This window comes from Sorex fumeus, unplaced genomic scaffold (genome assembly GCF_029834395.1).
Source record: "Sorex fumeus unplaced genomic scaffold, SorFum_2.1 ptg000038l, whole genome shotgun sequence".
In the NCBI taxonomy this organism is placed as follows: domain Eukaryota; kingdom Metazoa; phylum Chordata; class Mammalia; order Eulipotyphla; family Soricidae; genus Sorex; species Sorex fumeus.
In genome coordinates, this window is record NW_026606095.1 from 12,483,550 (window position 1) to 12,502,846 (window position 19,297).

At 53.8% G+C, this 19,297-nt stretch overlaps 1 protein-coding gene across 1 annotated transcript in view; it reads left to right on the forward strand.

Moving 5' to 3' along the window:
* Positions 1 to 14,270: 14,270 nt before the first annotated feature.
* Positions 14,271 to 19,297, forward strand: part of KLF9 (KLF transcription factor 9) — a 33,208-nt gene continuing 28,181 nt past the window's right edge. The window contains exon 1 of the mRNA XM_056118793.1: positions 14,271 to 15,140. Within this exon, the coding sequence (XP_055974768.1) occupies positions 14,636 to 15,140 (505 nt within the window). The 5' untranslated portion in view covers positions 14,271 to 14,635. The remainder of the gene's footprint in view (positions 15,141 to 19,297) is intronic.

The following is a 19,297-nucleotide window of genomic DNA, read 5'->3' on the forward strand; positions in this document are numbered from 1 at the left end:
AAAAATTGAGTGATGCAGCAGGAAAGGAGTGAGGTATGGAATAGAGCAGAAGCAAAGGATAGAAAGCCATCTGTTTTAATTGAGGGGTCGGGGGGAGTTAACCTGACAGTGTTTGAAGGACTATGTGGTACCCAGGATGGAACCCAGGCCTCCCCCAAGAATCAAAGGATCATTCACCCCTTTGTTGCATCTCTCCAGCCTCTCAGGAAGCCATCATTCAGAAGGAAGGCATGGGAATAGATAGCAGCCATTATTGTGACTGATAATGGAGCCCCAAGCCACCCTTTTTAAAAAATTTTTATTAGTGAAACACCATGAGGTACAGTTGTAGATTAACAGATTTTTGTGCTTGGGTTTCAATTATACAATGATCAAACACCCATCCCTCCACCAGTGCCCATTTTCTACCACCACGGATCCCAGTATCCCTCCCACCCCCCATCCCCTCATACCACCCTGACTCTGTGGCAGGGCATTCCCCTTTGTTCTCTCTCTCCTTTTAGGTGTTGTGGTTTGCAAAACTGGCATTGAGTGACAATCATGTTTGGTCTATAGTCTATGTTCAGCATGCTCTCCCATCCTAGGAGGATCCTCCCAAAACCCTTTATTTGGTGCTCCTTTCTCTATCTGAGCTCCCTTTTCCCCTAGAATGTGCCAAACCACCCTTTAAAAAATTTTTTTTATTGAATCCCTGTAAGATAGAAAATTACAAAGTTGTTTATGACTGGGTTTCAGTCATACAATGTTCTAACACCTGTTCCTTCACCAGTGTACGTTTCCTACTCCCTATATCCCCAGTTTCCCTCCCCACCCTATCTGCCTCCATGGTAGGCACTATTCCCTCTCTCTCTCTCTCTCTCTCTCTCTCTCTCTCTCTCTCTCTCTCTCTCTCTCTCTCTTTCCCTCTCTCTCTCTCTCCCTCTCTCTCTCCTTTGGCCATTATGATTTGTGATACGGGTACTGAAAGGTTATCCTGTTTGTCCCTTTACCTATTTTCAGCACACAGTTCTTGTCCAGAGTTATCATTTCCAACTATCATAGTGGTCTCTTCTCTATCGTAACTTTCCTCCTCCCCCCCACCACTTGTGGAAGATTTCAACCATGCAGTCCTCTTGGCCCTTATTCCTACTCTCTTTAGATATTAGTCTCATACTATATTTTTAAAATATCCCACAAATGAGTGCAATCATTCTGTCTCTCCCTCTGGTTCTGACTCACTTCAACTCAGCATGATGCTCTCCACATCTGTTGATTTATAAGCAAATTTCATGACTTAATTTTTCCTCTGTGTGGTATTCCACTGCATATACATACCATAGTTTCTTTATCCAGTCATCTGTTCTCAGCACTTGGGTTGTTTCCAGATTCTCACTATGGTGAATTGTGCCAAGCCATGCTTTCAGCAGAGGAATCCTGAGACCTGACCAGTATTTCTGGGTGCACATTCCAGTGATCGTGTTGAGAAAAGCAGCAAGGTTGAGTGTGGAAGCAAGACTGATGGAGAGAAGGTGACTTGCACGTAGCAATGCAAGAGAAGCGGAAATAGGGAAGGGGATGAGAAGTGCCTGGCCAGGATTTGGAAATAAAATGATAACAGTTTATCGTGGATTCCCCATACATAGGATATTAAAGAGTAATAGCACAGCAGTAGGGCGTTTGCTTTGCATGCAGCCAACATGGCCGACCCGAGTTCAATTCCTCCGCCCCTCTCGGAGAGCCCGGCAAGCTACCGAGAGTATCTCGCCCCCACGGCAGAGCCTGGCAAGCCACCCGTGATGTATTCGATATGCCAAACACAGTAACAAGTGTCACAATGGAGACGTTACTGGGCCCACTCGAGCAAATCGATGAACAACGGGAGGATCGTGACCGTGAATCAAGAATAAAGTCTTGTGTGGTGCCTGAGCACATATGAACACCAGAATGCCTTTATCTAAGGTTGAGAATTCATGGGGGGAGGGGGTAGTGTTGATGGGGGGGGGATAGACAGCACTTTTTTTTTTCATGTTAAATGAGGTTTTGTTTTGAGGTTTTGTTTTGTTTGGGAGTCATACCTGGCAATACTCAGGGCTTACTCCTGGCTCTACACTCAGGAATCACTCCTGACAGTGCTCAGGGGACCCTATTGGATGCCAGGGATCAAACTAGGGATGGCTGCATGCAAGACAAGCACTCTACCCGCTATACTATTGCTCCAGCCTCTATTGTGTCCTCTGCCCCTCTCGGAGAGCCCGGCAAGCTACCGAGAGTATCTCGCCCACACGGCAGAGCCTGGCAAGCCTCCCGTGATGTATTCGATATGCCAGACACAGTAACAACAAAGTCTCCAATGGAGACGTTACTGGGCCCGCTCGAGCAAATCGATGATCAACGGGAGGGCCTTTACCTTTACCTTATTGACTAAAATGCAATAGTTAACATTTTGTTGGAGTACATGACACTACTCTTCAGTGTGTAAAAGTTATCAAAACAAAACAATACTGCTAATACGTAGAAGCTATGTCATCTAAAAATCCAGGACATAGACCAGACCCATTGGGAGTGATTCTGAAAGCTGTGGTCGTAAGTCTTTCCAACAAAAGTGATAGAGCAGTTCAACATGGCATGAGGAATAGGTGGTTGGATAATCAAAGGTGGAGTTCAAGAAAAGGTCTACTCCAAAATAAAAACTTGGGAGTTGCCAGCATCTCAAAGCTCTGCAAGCCTTGAGGCTGGGCTGAGTTACATGGGAAAGTGAATGTAGATGGTAAAAAGTGCCTAGGACTTGGGACTGGAGCGATAGTATAGTGGGTAGGGCGTTTGCCTTGCATGTGGCTGACCCAGGTTCAGTCCCTGGCATCCCATATAGTCCCACGAGCACCGCCAGGCGTAATTTCTGAGTGCATAGCCAGGAGTAACCCCTGTGCATCGCTGGGTGTGACCCAAAAAGCGCCCCCCTCTCCCCCCCAAAAAGAGTGCTTAGGACAGAGTCCATGGGCAGCCCAATTTACAAAATCTGGGGAACTGAAAACAGCCCTGAAACAAAAGAATTCATTTGGTTTCTCTTCCTTGAAGTAAGTTCTTCTTTTGGCTCCAAGGATAGCAAAATCTCTTGCGTCTCTCTTGCGACCCACTCCAGGGTCGTTGCTGTCTTTGTTGCAATGTGGATGAAGTGAAATCATTGTCCAATCAATTTGGCAGCAGAGGCTATTTGTGACACTTTGACAAGAGCAGTTTTGATGGAGCAATGGGTGTGTGTGGGGGGGGTTGGCAATGTAACGTAAGAGTAAGAAACAAGGGGGTGATGTGGGCAGAAAGTATGAGCAACTAGAAAGCGCAAGCCAAGAAAGGGAAAATCAACATGGAAATATGGGGTCACACATCTAGGCATACACATGATGGACAGAGGGAGCACACCATGCCTTCTGGGCTGAAATGTCTTCTTTAGGGAAAGGGACTTTTGATCAGCAGGAAATGGGGACCTGGAGAATTTGCAGTCAAGTCACTGAAGAGTCAAGGAAAGGGCCTCTGGTGACAGGTGGAAGGGTCTGCCTTAGCTAGGGGCAGGAGAATCGCATCCAGGCGACTAGAGGGAAGACAGGGTCCAGACACAGAAGTGGGTAAGTCAGGAGGAGCCCCAAGCACTGGAGGGTGTGGCCTCATCCCCTCCCCTCCAAAAGAGACCAAAGCGACTGTGAAGGCTTGGGAAGGCGCATTTCCAACTATTCTTGTCAAATTGCTTTTCTTTTCTCAGCGTAAGGAGCAGCAAGGTTTTCAGCTGGGAGTGAAGAAGGGGAGGGGTGTTGGCTGAAGACAGAAGGTGCAATGTATTCATTTCAGAGTGTGGGGAAGGAAGCCACTGGGGGGGACAGAAGGGCAGTGTGGAGCCACCCCTGGGGATTTAGCCCCTAAATTTAGTGACAGTGACTAGCACACTTAGTTTTGTCCTGCTGTGGGGAGTTGGCCAGAATCCGGGTTCTGCTAGGTGGTCCCAGGAAACAGGAAATGAGAAGTGGAGGCAAGAGAGTGCTGAAGCCACTCCGCTGGCGGGGAGCGTGAGAAGCAGAGGACAAGAATGACCTGGGAAACAGTAGAATGGACGCTCAAAAGGAGGGTGGGGAGGTTTGCAATGTTCAAATGTGGTTACTGAAGCAAATAAAGTGGAAAGGAACAGAGGTGCATCAGGGACTCCGATGCTAGGACAGAAGAGTTCAAAGGGGAGGCTGCTCTCAGAAACGGGAACAGCCACAGGTCTCCCTAGAACAGGGATGATGAAGGGTCTGCAGTGCCTGGTCCTGAGTTCCAGAGGGACGCGACTATAGGGGAAATTGCCATAGAATTTCCATAGAGAGCTCAATTCCCTCAAGGCACTCCTCTAGGTCTGTGGTGGGGGGGAAGGGGGACTCTGAGTCAGGTGCTAGAATCTTCCCAGAAACAGGGGGAGTGCACACAGGTCTGCAGGAAGGGGGGCGGCAGCGGGCGGAGAAGTTTGAGGGCTGGTACTCAAGCAGAGCAGTGGGGTTCTTCGGGCAGCTGTAAGTCTCAGGAAGGGACTGGCTGGTGGGGTAATAATTCTCCTGCTGGGGGCGGGTCTGCAGGTCACCGCGGGGACTCCTCCGCATTTCTATGTCCTTCCTTCCCACCTTTGGCAGCCAAGAGTCTGTCCAGGGTGAGGGCCTTTTGCAGGGCCAGGGGTCAGAAAGAAAGTAGGGCACAGTCCGAACTTGGATTCCTTCTCTGGCCACCCAAGTACCCAGGCAGCATGTTTTGACGATTTCAAAGGACATTTCCAAGGTCCTTGTTCCTCCCGCTGCCTCTATGCAACATTTTGTGCTGCCGAAGGCCAAGGAAGCTGGTAACCATGGCAGTGGAACTGAGCGCTGGTGAAGAGGTGGTTCTTTAAATGGGGTGAACTTCAGGCAGGCGCCCCCGGAGCTCAAGCCGCAAGGCCTCCCCGGAGTTCTTTGTTCATTCAGCTTCCTTGAGGGGGGAGAGAAAGAGAGAGAGAGAGGCGGAATTCCTCCTTGCTGGGGAAAGAAAGGCTTGGCCAGACCCCGTCAGGAGAGGGCGTGTCCCCGCGCGCAGATTGCTGGGCTCGGCCTGCAGAACCACACTTGGCGGGGAACTTTGAGCCCCCGTTGGGGGCGAACAGGACGGCCTGTGACGGCCAACGAGCCAGCTCTGCAGCATCCTGGAGGCCGAGTTCTTGCACACAGTGAACTTCCCGCTCACCCCTCCCTGGCCAGGTGGCCACTCACCAGGGTGGCCCAGAGCCCCAGCCAAAAAGGCAGTCAGGCACGGGCACCCACAGGATGATTCTTTGGTGCCAACGAGGGGGGTTGGAGGACCGGCAGTAGGCGGAAGGGAGACCTTGGCCGCATCCACGGTCCAGGACGGGGCTCCCTCCTCCCCGGCCCCCCTCCCCCCCACACCCCAGCGCTTTTCTTTGCAGTGGATGCCCGAGGAGTGGACGCCGGGCAAAGCCTGGCAGGGCAGGGCGAAGCGGGGCGCCGCGCGGGCCGGGAGTCTCGTGACTGCAGTGTTTGCCGCAGGTTTTCCAGCTGCTGGGGCGACGGGGGCGCGGAGGAGGGAGCGGGCCCGGGAGGAGGGAAGGAGCGAAGTAAACAGGAGACCACAGAGAGCGCCAGTTCCCTGCGTTCAGAGAACACCCGCCGCCCCCGGTCCCCGGTGGGAGGCTGCCAGTGTGGCAAGGAAAGCGGGCGGGGCGGGCCGCAGAGTCGAGCGCGCACTTGTCGGCCGCGCGCCGCCCACCTCGCCCGCCGCGACCCTCCGGCCCCCTCTGCGCGAGCTGGCTCGGTCGGGGGCTTTGAACCACCCCGCACTCGGGAGATGAACCGGGGGTGGGGGGGCGCCCACGGGGGCGGACCGGGGAGCCGGGGAGTCGCCTCCGTGGAGCCTGGCGGGGGGCATCGGGTGCCCACCTGCGCGGACTGCACCCGGGGTGATGGGGGTGCGACCAAGGCAGGACTCCTGGGGGAGGCGGCGGAGGGTCTGGCTGCGGGGAGGAGGATGAGGGGGCGTGTACTGCGGCGGGATCGCGGGGTGCAGGCTGGCGGGGGCGGGGGGCGGGCTGCTGCCCGCGCGCGCGCGCGGGGTTATGCGAGGTAACGGCGAGCCAGGAGGAGGAGGAGGAGGAGGAGGAGGAGGAGGAGGGAGGCGGCGGGGGCCGCGGGCCGGGGTGTCTGGCGCTCGTTGGACAAAGAGATGATGAAACGTGAGCGCTATATTTACCAAGGGGGTGGAGACAGCGAGGAGGAGGGGGGTAAAAGGACAAACTGTTCCACAACAACCACAGGAAACACAGCCCATCTGACTCACCGGGAGGGCCGTGCCGACCCCCTCGTAGGCTGAACCCCGAGGTGGACGCGGGTGCTCCCAGAACAGACCCAAGTGGGTGCTACGGGGGAGGACTTGGATTTAGGAATAAAGGTGCAGAAGCACCCCCGGGCCGTGTGTGTGTGGGTGCGTGCGCGGGTGCGCGCGCGCGCACGGGGACTTGCGGGTCAGGGGCAGAGCGCGGAGTGGCCGGGATGTCGCCTCACTCCAGGGCCAGCCCGGCGCAGGAGAGACCTGCTTGCAAACTCTGCGGGCACAATTCCTGCAAAGTCATCTCCTCCCGCACAGCCCGGCCGGCCCGCCCGCCCCGCCCGCGCGGACAGCAGCGCCCGCCGCCCCCGCTCCCTCCTGCTCGCCCCGTGCGCGGCGCTCAGAGTTGGGGTGCGGTGCGGTACCGACTATGTTTAGAAGCTGATGTCATCTCGACACCCTACTCCGCAGTGATCCCAGGGGGACCGCGGGGTAGGTTTTTCCTCTACTTCGCAGGCGTGGGGGATGGGAAAGGTGCCACCCAGCACGCACCCCCACCCCCACGCCCCAACACGCCCACATCATCTTACCCGAGTTTTTTTTTTGTCTTTTTTTGAAAACAAAAAAACAAACAAAAAAACCCACGCCGGAGTTATGAAACGTGGTGGGAGCGGTCGGCCCACGAGGGAGGCCGGCTTCAACCCCCGGGGCGACCCACCGGCCCCCGCCCACCTCACCCCACCCCACCCCCTCCAGGCCTGGGTCCGACTCTTTGCAAGGTTAGCTCACGTGGGCGCGGGCGCCCCGAGCTCCTTGCACGAGTTTGGGGCGGGTTCCTCATCCCCCAATCTAGGGCAGTTTGTTCAACTGCAGGAAAGGGAGCTCGATGTTCCAGCAGGGAAGGGATTTCTGAGAACTGGGACTGTCCTCAGATGAACTCGCCTCCTCCGGCTGCTGCGGCGGCGGCGGCCGCCTGCCGGAGACTTTTTCTTTCTTTTTTTTTTTTAAAGGGCGATGCCAGAGCCGGGCGCGCGGCCCGCGAGTGGCTGCGCCGCCCGCCAGTCTGCGGCCCCAGGCGAGCGCCCGCCCCCGAGGCCGCGCGGCTGATGAGCGAACGCGGCGCGGGGCTTCTCGGCGCGCCGGGGGGCCTGCGAGCTAAACTTATCCTCCTGCATATGCATGAACGGGTGGCCTTTCTGCTTGGCAAAAGAGAGGCCCCGAGTGCTGCGGAAGGCTGCTAAGTGGAGCGAGAGCAAAGTAGGGCGTCGTGCAAGTTTTCTGGCTGGCGGGAATCCTCCCCCGCCACCCCCCAGGAGGGGGTCAGGGCTCTGGTTCTGGCTGGCCACGGGCATTTCAGCCGATCGGGCTTTTTTTTTTTTTTTTTTTTTAACCCTGATTGTATTTCAAATGCAGGAACTTTGCCTTGGTGGTGGGAAGCCTGATCCCTCTAGGCCCCGCCTCTTCCCTCCCCTAGCTCGCCACCTTCTTTTTTATTTTTATTTATTTACTTCTTATTATTATTATTATTTTTGCTTTTTGGGTCACACCCGGTGATGCACAGGGGTTACTCCTGGCTCATGCACTCAGGAATGACTCCTGGCGGTGCTCAGGGGACCCTATGGGATGCTGGGAATCGAACCCGGGGCGGTTGCGTGCAAGGCAAACACCCTACCCGCTGTGCTATCACTGCAGCCCCTCGCCACCTTCTTATTCCAGGACGTGCACTCCAGTGCAGACTGCTTTCCCCTCGGTGTGTCCTGTGTGCGTGGGGGGTGGAGGAAGGGCGCGACCAGCGCCGGGCCGGGGGACTGAAGCCTGGATCCAGCCCAGAGTCAGGTCCGACATGTGATCTCCTACCCCCAGCGGCCCATCTGTTCTCCTCTTTCCTGCCCGCCTGCAGGCTGGCAGCTCTAGCCGGCACTGTCCACGCCTCCTAAGCAGGAAAAAAAAAAGTGAGAAAAAGCCAGGGTTGGCAGAAACCAATCTTCGGAGTGAGAGTTTAATCTAAATCCCCCTGGACCTTGGGTGGGAGTGCAACCAGGCAATGTGTATTTCAAATGAAGCTCTAGGTAATTGCGCCATCCCACAGGTTGGAGAAAACTCTGCCCAAGGCTCAGGGCCGGCAGGGGACTAGGGAGTCAGCGGCCTTGCCAGAAAATAACCCTCCTTGCTTTGGGCTGCGGTGGAAAATTGGCCTAAGGAAAAAAGATGGGGTTCTGTGAGTTCCCCTGGCCACTTGACACAAACTAGCTAGAAGAAAGGAAAAAAATCAAGACCGGGAAATTAATAAAGTATTTATCCGGTTTTGGGGGCTGGAGCTATAGCACAGCGGGTCGGGCGTTTGCCTCGCAGGAGGCCGACCTGGGTTTGATTCCCAGCATCCCATATGGTTCTCGGAGCACCGCGGGAGTAATTCCTGAGTGCAGAGCCAGGAGTAATTCCTGTGCATTGCCGGGTGTGACCCAAAAAGCAAAAATAATCAAACAACAACAACAACAAAAACCAACAAAAAAGTATTTACCTGGTTTTGGACAAATATATATTTGTGACTTCTAGCTCTTGGAATATCATTTAATATTTACAGTACTCTGATCTCTGCAGTAAAGCACTGGGTTTGTGGAGGGATAGGAGATAAGAAGACCCTTAACCCAAACCTTATCCTTGTTTTCTGTTTTGTGTTGGGCTTTTGGGCTACACCCAGCCGCGGTCAGAGATCACTCCAGGAGAAATTGGGAGAATCATGTAGGGTGTGGAATGGAACCGAGGGTACAAGATAAGTGCCCTTTCAGCGGTACTCGCTCTCTGGCTCACCTAGGAATACTGGGGAGGTGGCCGCCAAAGGCCACGGGGATCCAGAAGGTATTTGGAGTTTGAACGGGAATAAGGAGGGGGAGGGAGAAATAGTAATCTAATCCCATCAATTCACAGATAATTCTTGAGAGGTTGCAGGAGTCCATACAGTCTGATCTCTCAGCCCTGCGGCTGCCACTTTTCCAGCTCTGTTAGGCCTGAGCACTTGCTGTAAGAAACAGCTCACTGTAGGTATTCTGCCTCTTACAAGAGGTGAGAATAATTATTTTAAGACTCGAAGAAAACAAGGCTCAAATGTTCTGTCCTCAGGCCCATAAATCATTGCTCTGGAGAACTTGAGCTTGCTTATAGTTGGGAATAAAGCCAAGACATAGGCAAACTCAGAAAAGAAAATACGTTCTTCACGAAGTAGCAGTACAGGGTTTGAATTCTTATGTCCCTCCCACTTGGCCTGTGTGAATTTGAAATCTGCATTTACAAACATTAACTGGGGGGATCAAGAGGACAGGCCTCATAAACATCCTATAGTTACCTTACTGCCATATTATTTTAATCATGAGTAATTTATATAAATTTAGGATTATTTATTTTTTATTGGACCATTACAGGCTGGCAAAACAACATAAAGGGTTTCAATCATAAAATTATTATAATATGCATCCCAGCACAGCAAAACAATGTTGTTTGAAAAATATAAGGGAAAAATATCCTGACACAGAAATTATTACTTGTGACAACTATGATAATGTATTTGACATATAAACCTTACTGAGGACTAGTTATTAGGTGTCTGTATTCCCTTCTGCGTAGTTTACGGACAAAGATCTGGAGAGTAGATGAGTGTGATGTCAGTGGGCCCCATGGGTGACTTATGTGAAGCAGGAGGAGAAAGAGGGTCACTTTCTCCCCATCCGCCTCTGCCATCCTGGACCCAGGGTTCTTGGGTTCTTGTCTCGCCACTCAGAAAGGAATTTCAGGAGTAGACAAGCAATGAAGTAAGTAGATTTTATTCGGAGGATTTTTGAAGGTTTGGAGGGGGAGAAAGAGAGTAACGTGCTTAAGAGGGTGGAGATGAGCCCCTACACACATCCCAGCGTTAGACGAGAAAGCATGAAAGCACACAACTCAAGAGGGGAGATGTGGGTGACATGTGCTCGGGTTCCTCATGTGCTCGGCCACGTGTGCACAAGTAGCATATGTGTGCCCTTCCTTTGTTCACGTTGTCTTTTATAGGCTCTTCTTGGGTTGTCTTGATCCTGAACGTTCTAGAGTCTTTCCGGGGCTGAATCACTAAAGTTAATCGGATTAAGGGAGAGGTGGGTTTGAGGAACTTCATGGGGAGGGGTCCAATCTCAGAGTCTGCTGCTGAAGGTCTTATCAGGTCTGTTTTCTGTATCCACAGGGTGGATCAGCCTTAGAATTTTTCTCCCAGAAGTTTTGTTTGACCTAAGTTTCATTGCAGAGGGCCTTTCCCTGGCTATGCCTAGGTCAAGTGGAAATAGAGATAGGGTTTTACAATTCTAGAATTTCTGGGTTTGAAAATAGAATTCGAAGTTGAGTCAGGCAGCAGTTTGGTACGGAGAGAAAATCCTGCAGATGAAAGCCTAGTTTTATGCTATTTATTACTTGTTTTAGTTTGGGGGCCATACCCAAACTTTGCTTTGGTTTGGCGGTGCACAGGGCTTATTCCTGGCTTTGGTGGTGTTCAGGGCTTACTCCTCTCTCCTCAGGGGGACAAAATGGGTGCTGGGAATCTAACCTGGGTTGGCCACATGAAGGCAAATGCCTTATTGCTGTACCATTGCTGTACCTTATTGCTCTGGCCCCACTATTACTTTATTTTATAATGCAAACGGATGAGTTGGAAGAGTTCAGTATTTATGTTTAATCCAAATAATCTTAGGAAGGGATACGAAGAGGACAGAACAGCAGGGAAGGGAGTTTTCTAAAATCCTGTGATGATTAAATTCTGGGATTACAAATTTCCAAGGGAGTACTCAGACTTTCTTTTCTGGAATGACTGATACTATCTCTAACTGAGCTAACTGAGGATGCACAGTGCCAGGCCAGTTACAAGGCAAGTCTGAGAGACACCCTCTCTGTGATCGCAGGAACCCCAGAGAGATCCTGTAGTTTTTTGGTTGGACCTTAAGCAAGAAGAGGTGCAATTTCTAAATGTCTGACATATCCTTGGGGACAAAAATTGTCCCAGAAAATTCATGAAGTAGGCAAACTCCCCTGGGCTTTAATGAATTCTTTTAGAAAATTAAGGGGACTTGGACTACAACTCTAAAATGACTTTGAGTTACAATGTACCTCCTTTACAGGCACACAGAAAGCCCTGGGACAGAGTAAATTCTCCTCTGAAGAGGGCAGGAAGAAGAGGGCAGATGAATGATAAAGTATAAGCTTCACATAGATGAGGCAGTAGGTTTCATTCTGTTACTAAACACACACACACACACACACACACACACACACACTCTCAAGTGGGGGGGGCGCGGAGGGGAAGATGGGCGGGATTATTTTTGGTTGACCACACCCTCTTTATAACTTCCCTTTCCCCGTCATTAGCTACTACAAATACTTTCCTGTAATGCTTCAAAAGCAGAGTCAAAATAAACTAGACTAGCCTCCAAAGTGGGAGGGTTCTGTGGGGGGGAGGGGAGTGGGGACCCTTTCTCTAAAGGAACCTAATGAAAGCTTGCCAAGTCTTAGCAGTGCGGTTGGAGCTTTGGATCTGCATCACAAAGAAACAGTTTCCTCTCGCGCACAATCAGGAAAGCAAAGATACTGTTCTGTTTGGGGTTGGGTTTTGCTTCTGGGCCACACCCTGCAGCCCTGCTCAGGTGGTGCTGCAGGGAAGGGGGAGGAATGGGGCCTTAGGCATGCGTGTACTCAAGTCCTCTGAGAAATCCTCTTGCCAGGAAAACAAATGTATATTTAATCAATTGTGTTGAGAGGATGCCTCCTTGCAAGAGAATTTAACCCTGGGTTCTTTTCTCAGCTGGCAGGATGGAAAACAACCCAATCTTTCATTCAGCCGGAGAAGCAAACTGAGTTAATAAGAACTCAAAGATCCAAATTAATTGTTCTGGGGCTGGAGTGATAGCACAGGGGGTAGGGTATTTGCCTTGCGCGCGGCCGACCTGGGTTCGATCCCAGCATCCCAAATGGTCTTCTGAGCACCGCCAGGAGTAATTCCCGAGTACAGACAGCTAGGAGTAATCACTGAGCATCACCGTGTGTGACCACTGCCGTGCCCACCCCCCCAACCCCCCAGCCATAAAAGCCAAACTAATTGTTGATCAAGGACATACCACAATCCTCTAAGGCCTTAAGTATCTCAGGCTGATTCTAGATCTTGAAGAATCTTTAATACAGTCAATATTTCACAAAATCCAAGAGGTTGGTCACAAAGCACCAAGATCCAGAAATCAAAAGATGGTTTTTTTTCATTGAAGTCTCATACATAAGGTCTTAGCTGCATTTCTACAGTGAGTATATATTCTAACAGGCATAAAAGTGGGTGAGGATGAGGTAGGAGGTGTTTGCAGAGAAAATGAGGCAGAAATGATGTTAAAAATTGGGGGTTTGTTTTTTGGCGGGGGTGAAAGGGGCTGGAGAGATCGATCGTACAGTGGGCAGGGCGCTTGCCTTTCATGTTCCATCCCCAGCATCCTGAATGGTCCTTAAGCATCACCAGGAGTAATTCCTGATTGCAGAGCCAAGATTAACCCCTGATCATTGCTGGGGGTGGCCCCCAAATTTAAAAAATAAATTTTTCCCACAAGAGTGTTTGAATACAATTGATTCGGAATCATGTCTCTCCACTTATTTCAAGGTGGGTTGCAATAATTTCAAAACAAAACTAAACTACTTAGGATACATGGCTCTAGAGTAGTAGAGAAATTAAGAGGTGAGGGAGATTCAAAATTAGCAGATGAAGGCGTTTCAAAAGAAGAGACAGAAGGTCTATGGTTTAAAACAACTTTGGTCAGCTCTGCACTTTTCAAGATGCGTTAGTCATAGTTAATGTATCGGATGGAAGAACTCTTTGGTCTGTCCTGAAAGTGTGCTCCATCCAAAATTTGAAAAAAAAAAAAAGGAATCGATGCTTTTCCACTTGTGTTTACTCTGGAGTTAACTGGCCTGCCGTTAGGGTGCTTTATGATTCCTACTAGAATCTAGTGGATCCACTAGATCCACGACCCTGCTGCACATACCAACTTCACTACCAACAACGCCAAGTACAGACACGGGCTGCGTTCGGTCTCACTACAGACAGCTCTTGGAGCTCACAAGTGTGGAGCGCTGGCGTTCGGAACGCCCAGCTGATTGGCCGAGCCCATGTCAGTGACATCAACCAACTTACTTTCCATTGGAAGGCTGGTTGCTGGGACTGTAGCGTTTGCAGGAAGTCACTTAACTGTTTGCTAGCTGGGCAAGCGGCGCCGAAGTTGTCTCCGATCGCGAGGAGCGCAACCGACTAGGGAAGGTGCGTCCTACCGCTCGGCCAGGTGGAACGCGCGCGTGCCAGGAGGCGGGCGCCGGCCCCCCGAGCGCGGGGCGCGCGGGGCGCGCGGGGAGCCGACCCGCCGCTCCTCCCGGGCCTCGGGGCCGTGACCCTTTTAAACGTCCACGCTCGACGCCGGAGGGGGCGGGTGGGTGGTAGCACGAGGCACCGGGACGAAAGCGCCGGATTGGCCGCGCCGCGCAGTCCCAGACGCACCTCTCCACCGACAGGCCCTCCTGACTGGCGGGGGGAGAAAGTAAACAGAGTTGAATCACCCTCCCCGCTGGCCAATGGGAGGGGGTTTGGATTGTGACGTGATGGGATTCTGCAAAACTGTCCCCGAGCTCGAGAATGCCGGAACGGTGCGGAGGACCGGCCGGAGTCGGGGCTCGGGAGGCGCCCGCGGACGGGGGTGCAAAAAAAAGTGTCTCCTAGACCTGGCGCTGGCCACGGCCGCCGCGACCCCCCGCGTCGGGGTGGTGGGCTGAGCGTTGCGCGCGGCTTTCGGCTCCGGGAAGAGGAGGTGGGAGGTGGGAGGGGTGGGGGGTGGCGGTGGTGGTGGTGGGGCGGGGGGGACGGGCGAGAGGCGGCGGAGGGCGTGGACCGCGCTTGCAGTTTCCTCTCGCCGCGCCTCGGGGGCGTCGGCCGTGGCCGCCACTTGCGAGCGCCACGTGTGGCATCTTTCCAAAGGGGCCCGCGCGCAGCGGCCGGCGCGCCCGTCGGGGGGGATCGCGCCGGGCGCGGGGCACGATCGGCGGCGGCGGCGGCGCGGCGGAGCCCGGGGCCGTGGATGCTGCGTGCGGAGGCGCCGCTGCCGGTTACGTAAAAGATGAGGGGCTGAGGTCGCCGCGGCTCTCCCGCGAGTCGGAAGCGCCCCGCGCGCCCCCGCCCCCTTGGCCGCCGCGCCGCGCCGCGCCGCGCTCGTCGTCGTCCGAGACCAGGGCAGGGCGAGCCGAACCTCCGCAGCCGCCGCCGCCGCCGCCGCCAAGTTCGGCCCGCACCATGTCCGCGGCCGCCTACATGGACTTCGTGGCCGCCCAGTGCCTGGTGTCCATCTCCAACCGCGCCGCGGTGCCCGAGCACGGGGGCGCCCCGGACGCCGAGCGGCGGCGACTCCCCGAGCGCGAGCGCAGCGCCGAGCACGGCGACCCGGGCGACACCTGGAAGGATTACTGCACGCTGGTCACCATCGCCAAGAGCTTGCTGGACCTGAACAAGTACCGGCCCAACCAGACCCCGTCGGTGTGCAGCGACAGCCTGGAGAGCCCCGATGAGGACCTGGGATCCGACAGCGACGTGACCACCGAATCTGGGTCGAGTCCTTCCCACAGCCCCGAGGAGAGACAGGATCCTGGCGGCGCGCCCAGCCCGCTCTCCCTCCTCCACCCCGGAGTGGCCGCCAAGGGGAAGCACGCCTCCGAGAAGAGGCACAAGTGCCCCTACAGCGGCTGCGGGAAAGTCTACGGCAAATCCTCCCATCTCAAAGCCCACTACAGAGTGCACACAGGTCAGCCGCGTCTCCGGCCCCGCGCCGCGCCCGGGGGATGCGCTGGGGTGCGGTGCGGTGCGGGGGTGGGGTGGGATGCGGGCGTGGGGTGGGGGGGGGAGGCCCATCGCCTTCGGCCCGGGCCGCGCCACTCGGGGACGCCGCACTGGAGGGCGCGGACGCGCTGGGCACCCCGGCCGCCGCCGGGGCCCTTGGCGACAGTCGCACCGCGTCGGGTGCGCGGCTCTGGCCGGCGCGCACCTGGCGGGTGCTCCCCGCGTCGGGGAACAGCCGCCGCCGGCGCCGGCGGGAGCCAGAACCCGGCGCGCCAACCCCCTGCGCCCGCCGCCGCCCGGCTGGGAGGCGCCCCCCAGTCCCCGGGGTGCCCCGCCCCCGGACGCCCCGCAACGCCCCACCTGGGCAGGCGCGAGGGGGCGGCGACCCGCGTGTCTCCCGTGGACTCCCCGTGCGGGGTGGGCGGCCAAGTGGCAGCCACCCGGGGCGAAGCGACACACTTTGCCTGGAGTGTCTGGTGGAGGGATGACTAAGGACTCGTTAGTCCGTCCCCCCCTCTCCACCCCCCACCTCGCCTGCTGCTACTTCTTGGGGTCTGCCTCGGTGGTTTCAGATTTGGCCCAGGGTCCCCAGAGAGCTTGAAAATAACTCTGCTCCAGGGAGCGGAGGACTTTGATCCAGAGATGGTTGGTGAGCTGAACTTCACCATGAGTTAGCGTTTGCTTTTTTTTTTTCTTTTTCCTCTTCTCCTTGGGAGCGGTTTTCGAGGTGCTGTTTTTTTTTTTCTTTTATCCTCCTAACCCCGCCACCGCGGAGCCCAGCAGGTGGAGGAGGAGGAGGAGGAGAAGGAGGAGGAGGAGGAGGAGGAGGAGGAGGAGGAGGAGGAGGTGGAGGGGGTGTGGTCCCCGCCCGAGGTCGAGGCCTGTTCGTGAACGCGCGGACCTCCTGGAGGCCACGTGGAGAGGGGTCACTCCCAGGCGAGGGCTTCAGGCCAGGCTGGCCCCAAGACCCGTGCAGTGGCCAGAAAGACCTCTGCACTGGGTGGGCTTCCGGAGAGCCCCCTGGACTGGGGTCAGCCAGTTCCGTTGGTTCTGTTTAGCAGACGCTGGAGAAAGTTGGAAAGCATTCCCACTGGGCCTTGGGCCTAACCATCTTTTAGTCAGGTCCTTTTTTTGCTGTTCTGATAAGGAAGCCCTGGGGCGCTGGGGGGGATGGCCCGTTGCAACCGCCCTCCCCCTAGGAGTGCCTCGTCCTTTGACTCCGGGTTTAAGAGGTTGTTGGCTGTTCTTTGGAAATGCACTGTCACTTTTTAATAGAATTGCGTGATGGCTTTCCAAGGTGAGGCCCCGGGGCCTGTGGTTTCCAAAAAAAAAAAAAAATGATCCTTGCTGGGTTTGCTTTGGCTTCGCTTTTGAAACTGAAGGCCACGTAAACTGGTAAACTGCGTTTCGGGTTTTGTTTGCCTTGGAGAGTGCCGGCTGGTGGGGAGGTGGTTGAGGGCAGAGGGGTGACGCTGAATTTTCTACCCCCCCCCCCCCCCGAATAGTATATGTGCAAGGTTTGGCATCGGTCTACCCCCCCGGAATAGTATATGTGCAACGTTTGGCATCGGTTGCCCGAGCAGAGCCCATTCTTTTCTAAAGCTGGTATCTGTGAGGGTGTGCATTGGGGGATGTGACCTTTCTGGAGGCACCCCAGGGGAAGCAGGGGTCTGCCACCCAGAGGGTGTTACTCACCAACAGCTGTTGGGCGGGCGGCCTTGTCAGCCATGTTCCGGGACTTGCGTTTTTCACATCAACACCCACAGCCACCTTGAGCAAAGGCACGTTCTCCTTCAGGGAGCTGCCCAAGGGGTGCAGTGGGGAAGGCCTGTCAGCCTCCAAGGAGAAGATTCCCCTGGCCCCTCTGGCCCTTCCAGCCCAGTGATTTCCTCAGTCCTTTTCGGAAATGAGTGCTTAGGTTGCGGTGTGCGTGCACCCGTGTGCTTTTTTAATTCTCCAGAAGGCCAGGCAGCTCAGCTGTGTCAGGGAACCCTTTGACACAGTGGAACATGAAGGGAAACGTTAATCCGGTTTTCAGTGTTGCAGTTTGTCTTTTGAAGCTCGTTGATAGGATGATTGCAGGTGTCTTGCTTAGGTTGGTCGGAGGGTGTGGGGTGTGGGTGGACGGGTGGCTCTCTCAGGACCCCGTTGAACTAAAATCCCGCCCCCCCAGCTTGTGTCAGTATTTGCTGAAGAGAGCTCCCACCCACCAAAGCGGCTGTGTGATGAGACACCACCTGAGAGACTTGCAGGAGGTCTCTTGGGTTTGGAAGTTTCGAGAACCTTCAAATCACGGTGTCTCTGGAGGTGAGGTACAGACAGGGTCGGCTGGTGGTTTTTATTTTGCTGGTTCTAAATCCCCAAGGCCAGCCAGAGATAACAACTGGAATGTGCATTCTGTGTACATTTAAAGGGCTAAAATGACAGCCACACCCCCTCACCCCACTCTCGGTGACCCGCCTCTGTGGAGCCTGTCAGGGATTTCAGTGCCCCAAAGAAGCTACAGCTCAGCGTCCAGGGGGAACGATGTTCTGGAGGTGGACCCAGCTGGGTTCTGAGTTGCTTGCCTCTTTTTCTACTTGGGGAGACTGAGGCACGTTACTTGAGCTCAGAGTTTGCAGCCCGGAGGCCCGCTAGAGAATTGACTTTGCGAATTTGTTTGGCTTGGTGGACTTGCGTTTCTGTTTTTGTTTTTTTAATTTTAATTAGTTACCAATATGGAGAAATCAAAGGATTTCAGAACACAACTCCAGAATTCTGGCTTTTCTGGAAAAGGTTGAAAGACCTGGCAGTGGTGGGCCCAAATTCCTGACTGGCAACAACTGGCTTGAGCCAGTTCTTCCCTTGGAAAGGCAGGGTTCCTTATTTTAATCTTTTTCCACCCTCTATTAATTGGAAGGTTTGCAGGCCCTTCTTTGTTTGGGCCTCAGTTAATCCATCCACAGGATCTGTCATAGGGCTCCCAAGTTCTGGTGCAAAAATAATGTATATGAAGTTCCTACTGGCATTCCATATATGATAAACCCTCAAGAAATGCTGCATTTTGGAGTTGACGTGTAACAGGGTGTTATCAAGGTCAGGAGAGAGTGCATACTCTTTCTCTTAAGCAGCCACGGGCAACTTAATTTTGTCCTATTATGCTCAATTTCTTGAGCTCCAGAATAAGTTGTCTTAGGAGCTATGTCTCTGAAGTTCAAGCATTAGACCCATTTTGGGGGAGTGCAGTGTGCCCTGTATAGTAGTGATCAGGGTTTATTCTGAGCCCTCCGATGGACCATATGGGGTGCCAGGGCTCAAAATGGAATTGGCTGCCTGCAAGTACTCTAACCCCTGTACATTTGTCCAGCCTAAGTAGACCCATTGTTACTCTGAAGAAAAAAGTGTGATGACAACTCTGCCTGCCCTTACCCATTTCCACAATTTTTCAGTGCTTTAGAGTATATTTTGTTTGTTTGTTTTGCTTTTTGGGTCACACCCTGAGATACACAGGGGTTACTCCTGGCTCTCTCTGCATTCAGGAATTACTGCTGGCAGTGCTCAGAGGACCGTATGAGATGCTGGGAATGGAACCCAGGTCGGCCACATGCAAGGCAAAGGCCTTACCCGCTCTGCTATTGCTCCAGCACCAAGAATACATTTATTTGTTTTAAAATTTTATTGCTTTGGAGGCTGGAAAGGTAGGCCACTTGCCTTGAATGTGGGGACCTGGGAATCTGGATTCAGGCCCCAGCCACTGCATTGCATACGGTCTGGTCCCCCTGAGCATCAGTAGAAGTGCTTCATGAGAAGAGCCAGGAGTAGGTCCTGAATACCAGTGGGTGTAGCCCAAAATCCATAACAGAAAGTTACTGCATTATTGTTGATTCATAGTATTATGGAATTTCTGGGTTTAGCATGCACTGTATGTATGTACTTCTCAAATACATGTATCACCGAAGTCCCCATGCCACCCCTCTCACCAAAGAGATCCCACTGCACATACCTCCCACCCGCCCTTTCCTTTGCCCACCTGAAATCAGAACAGTTGTCACTGAGTTCAGAGTACGTTGTGATTTAGATGAACAAATAGACCCCTGGGAGCACTCCTTCTGAAACCACATTGAGCATGTTTTAAAATGCAAC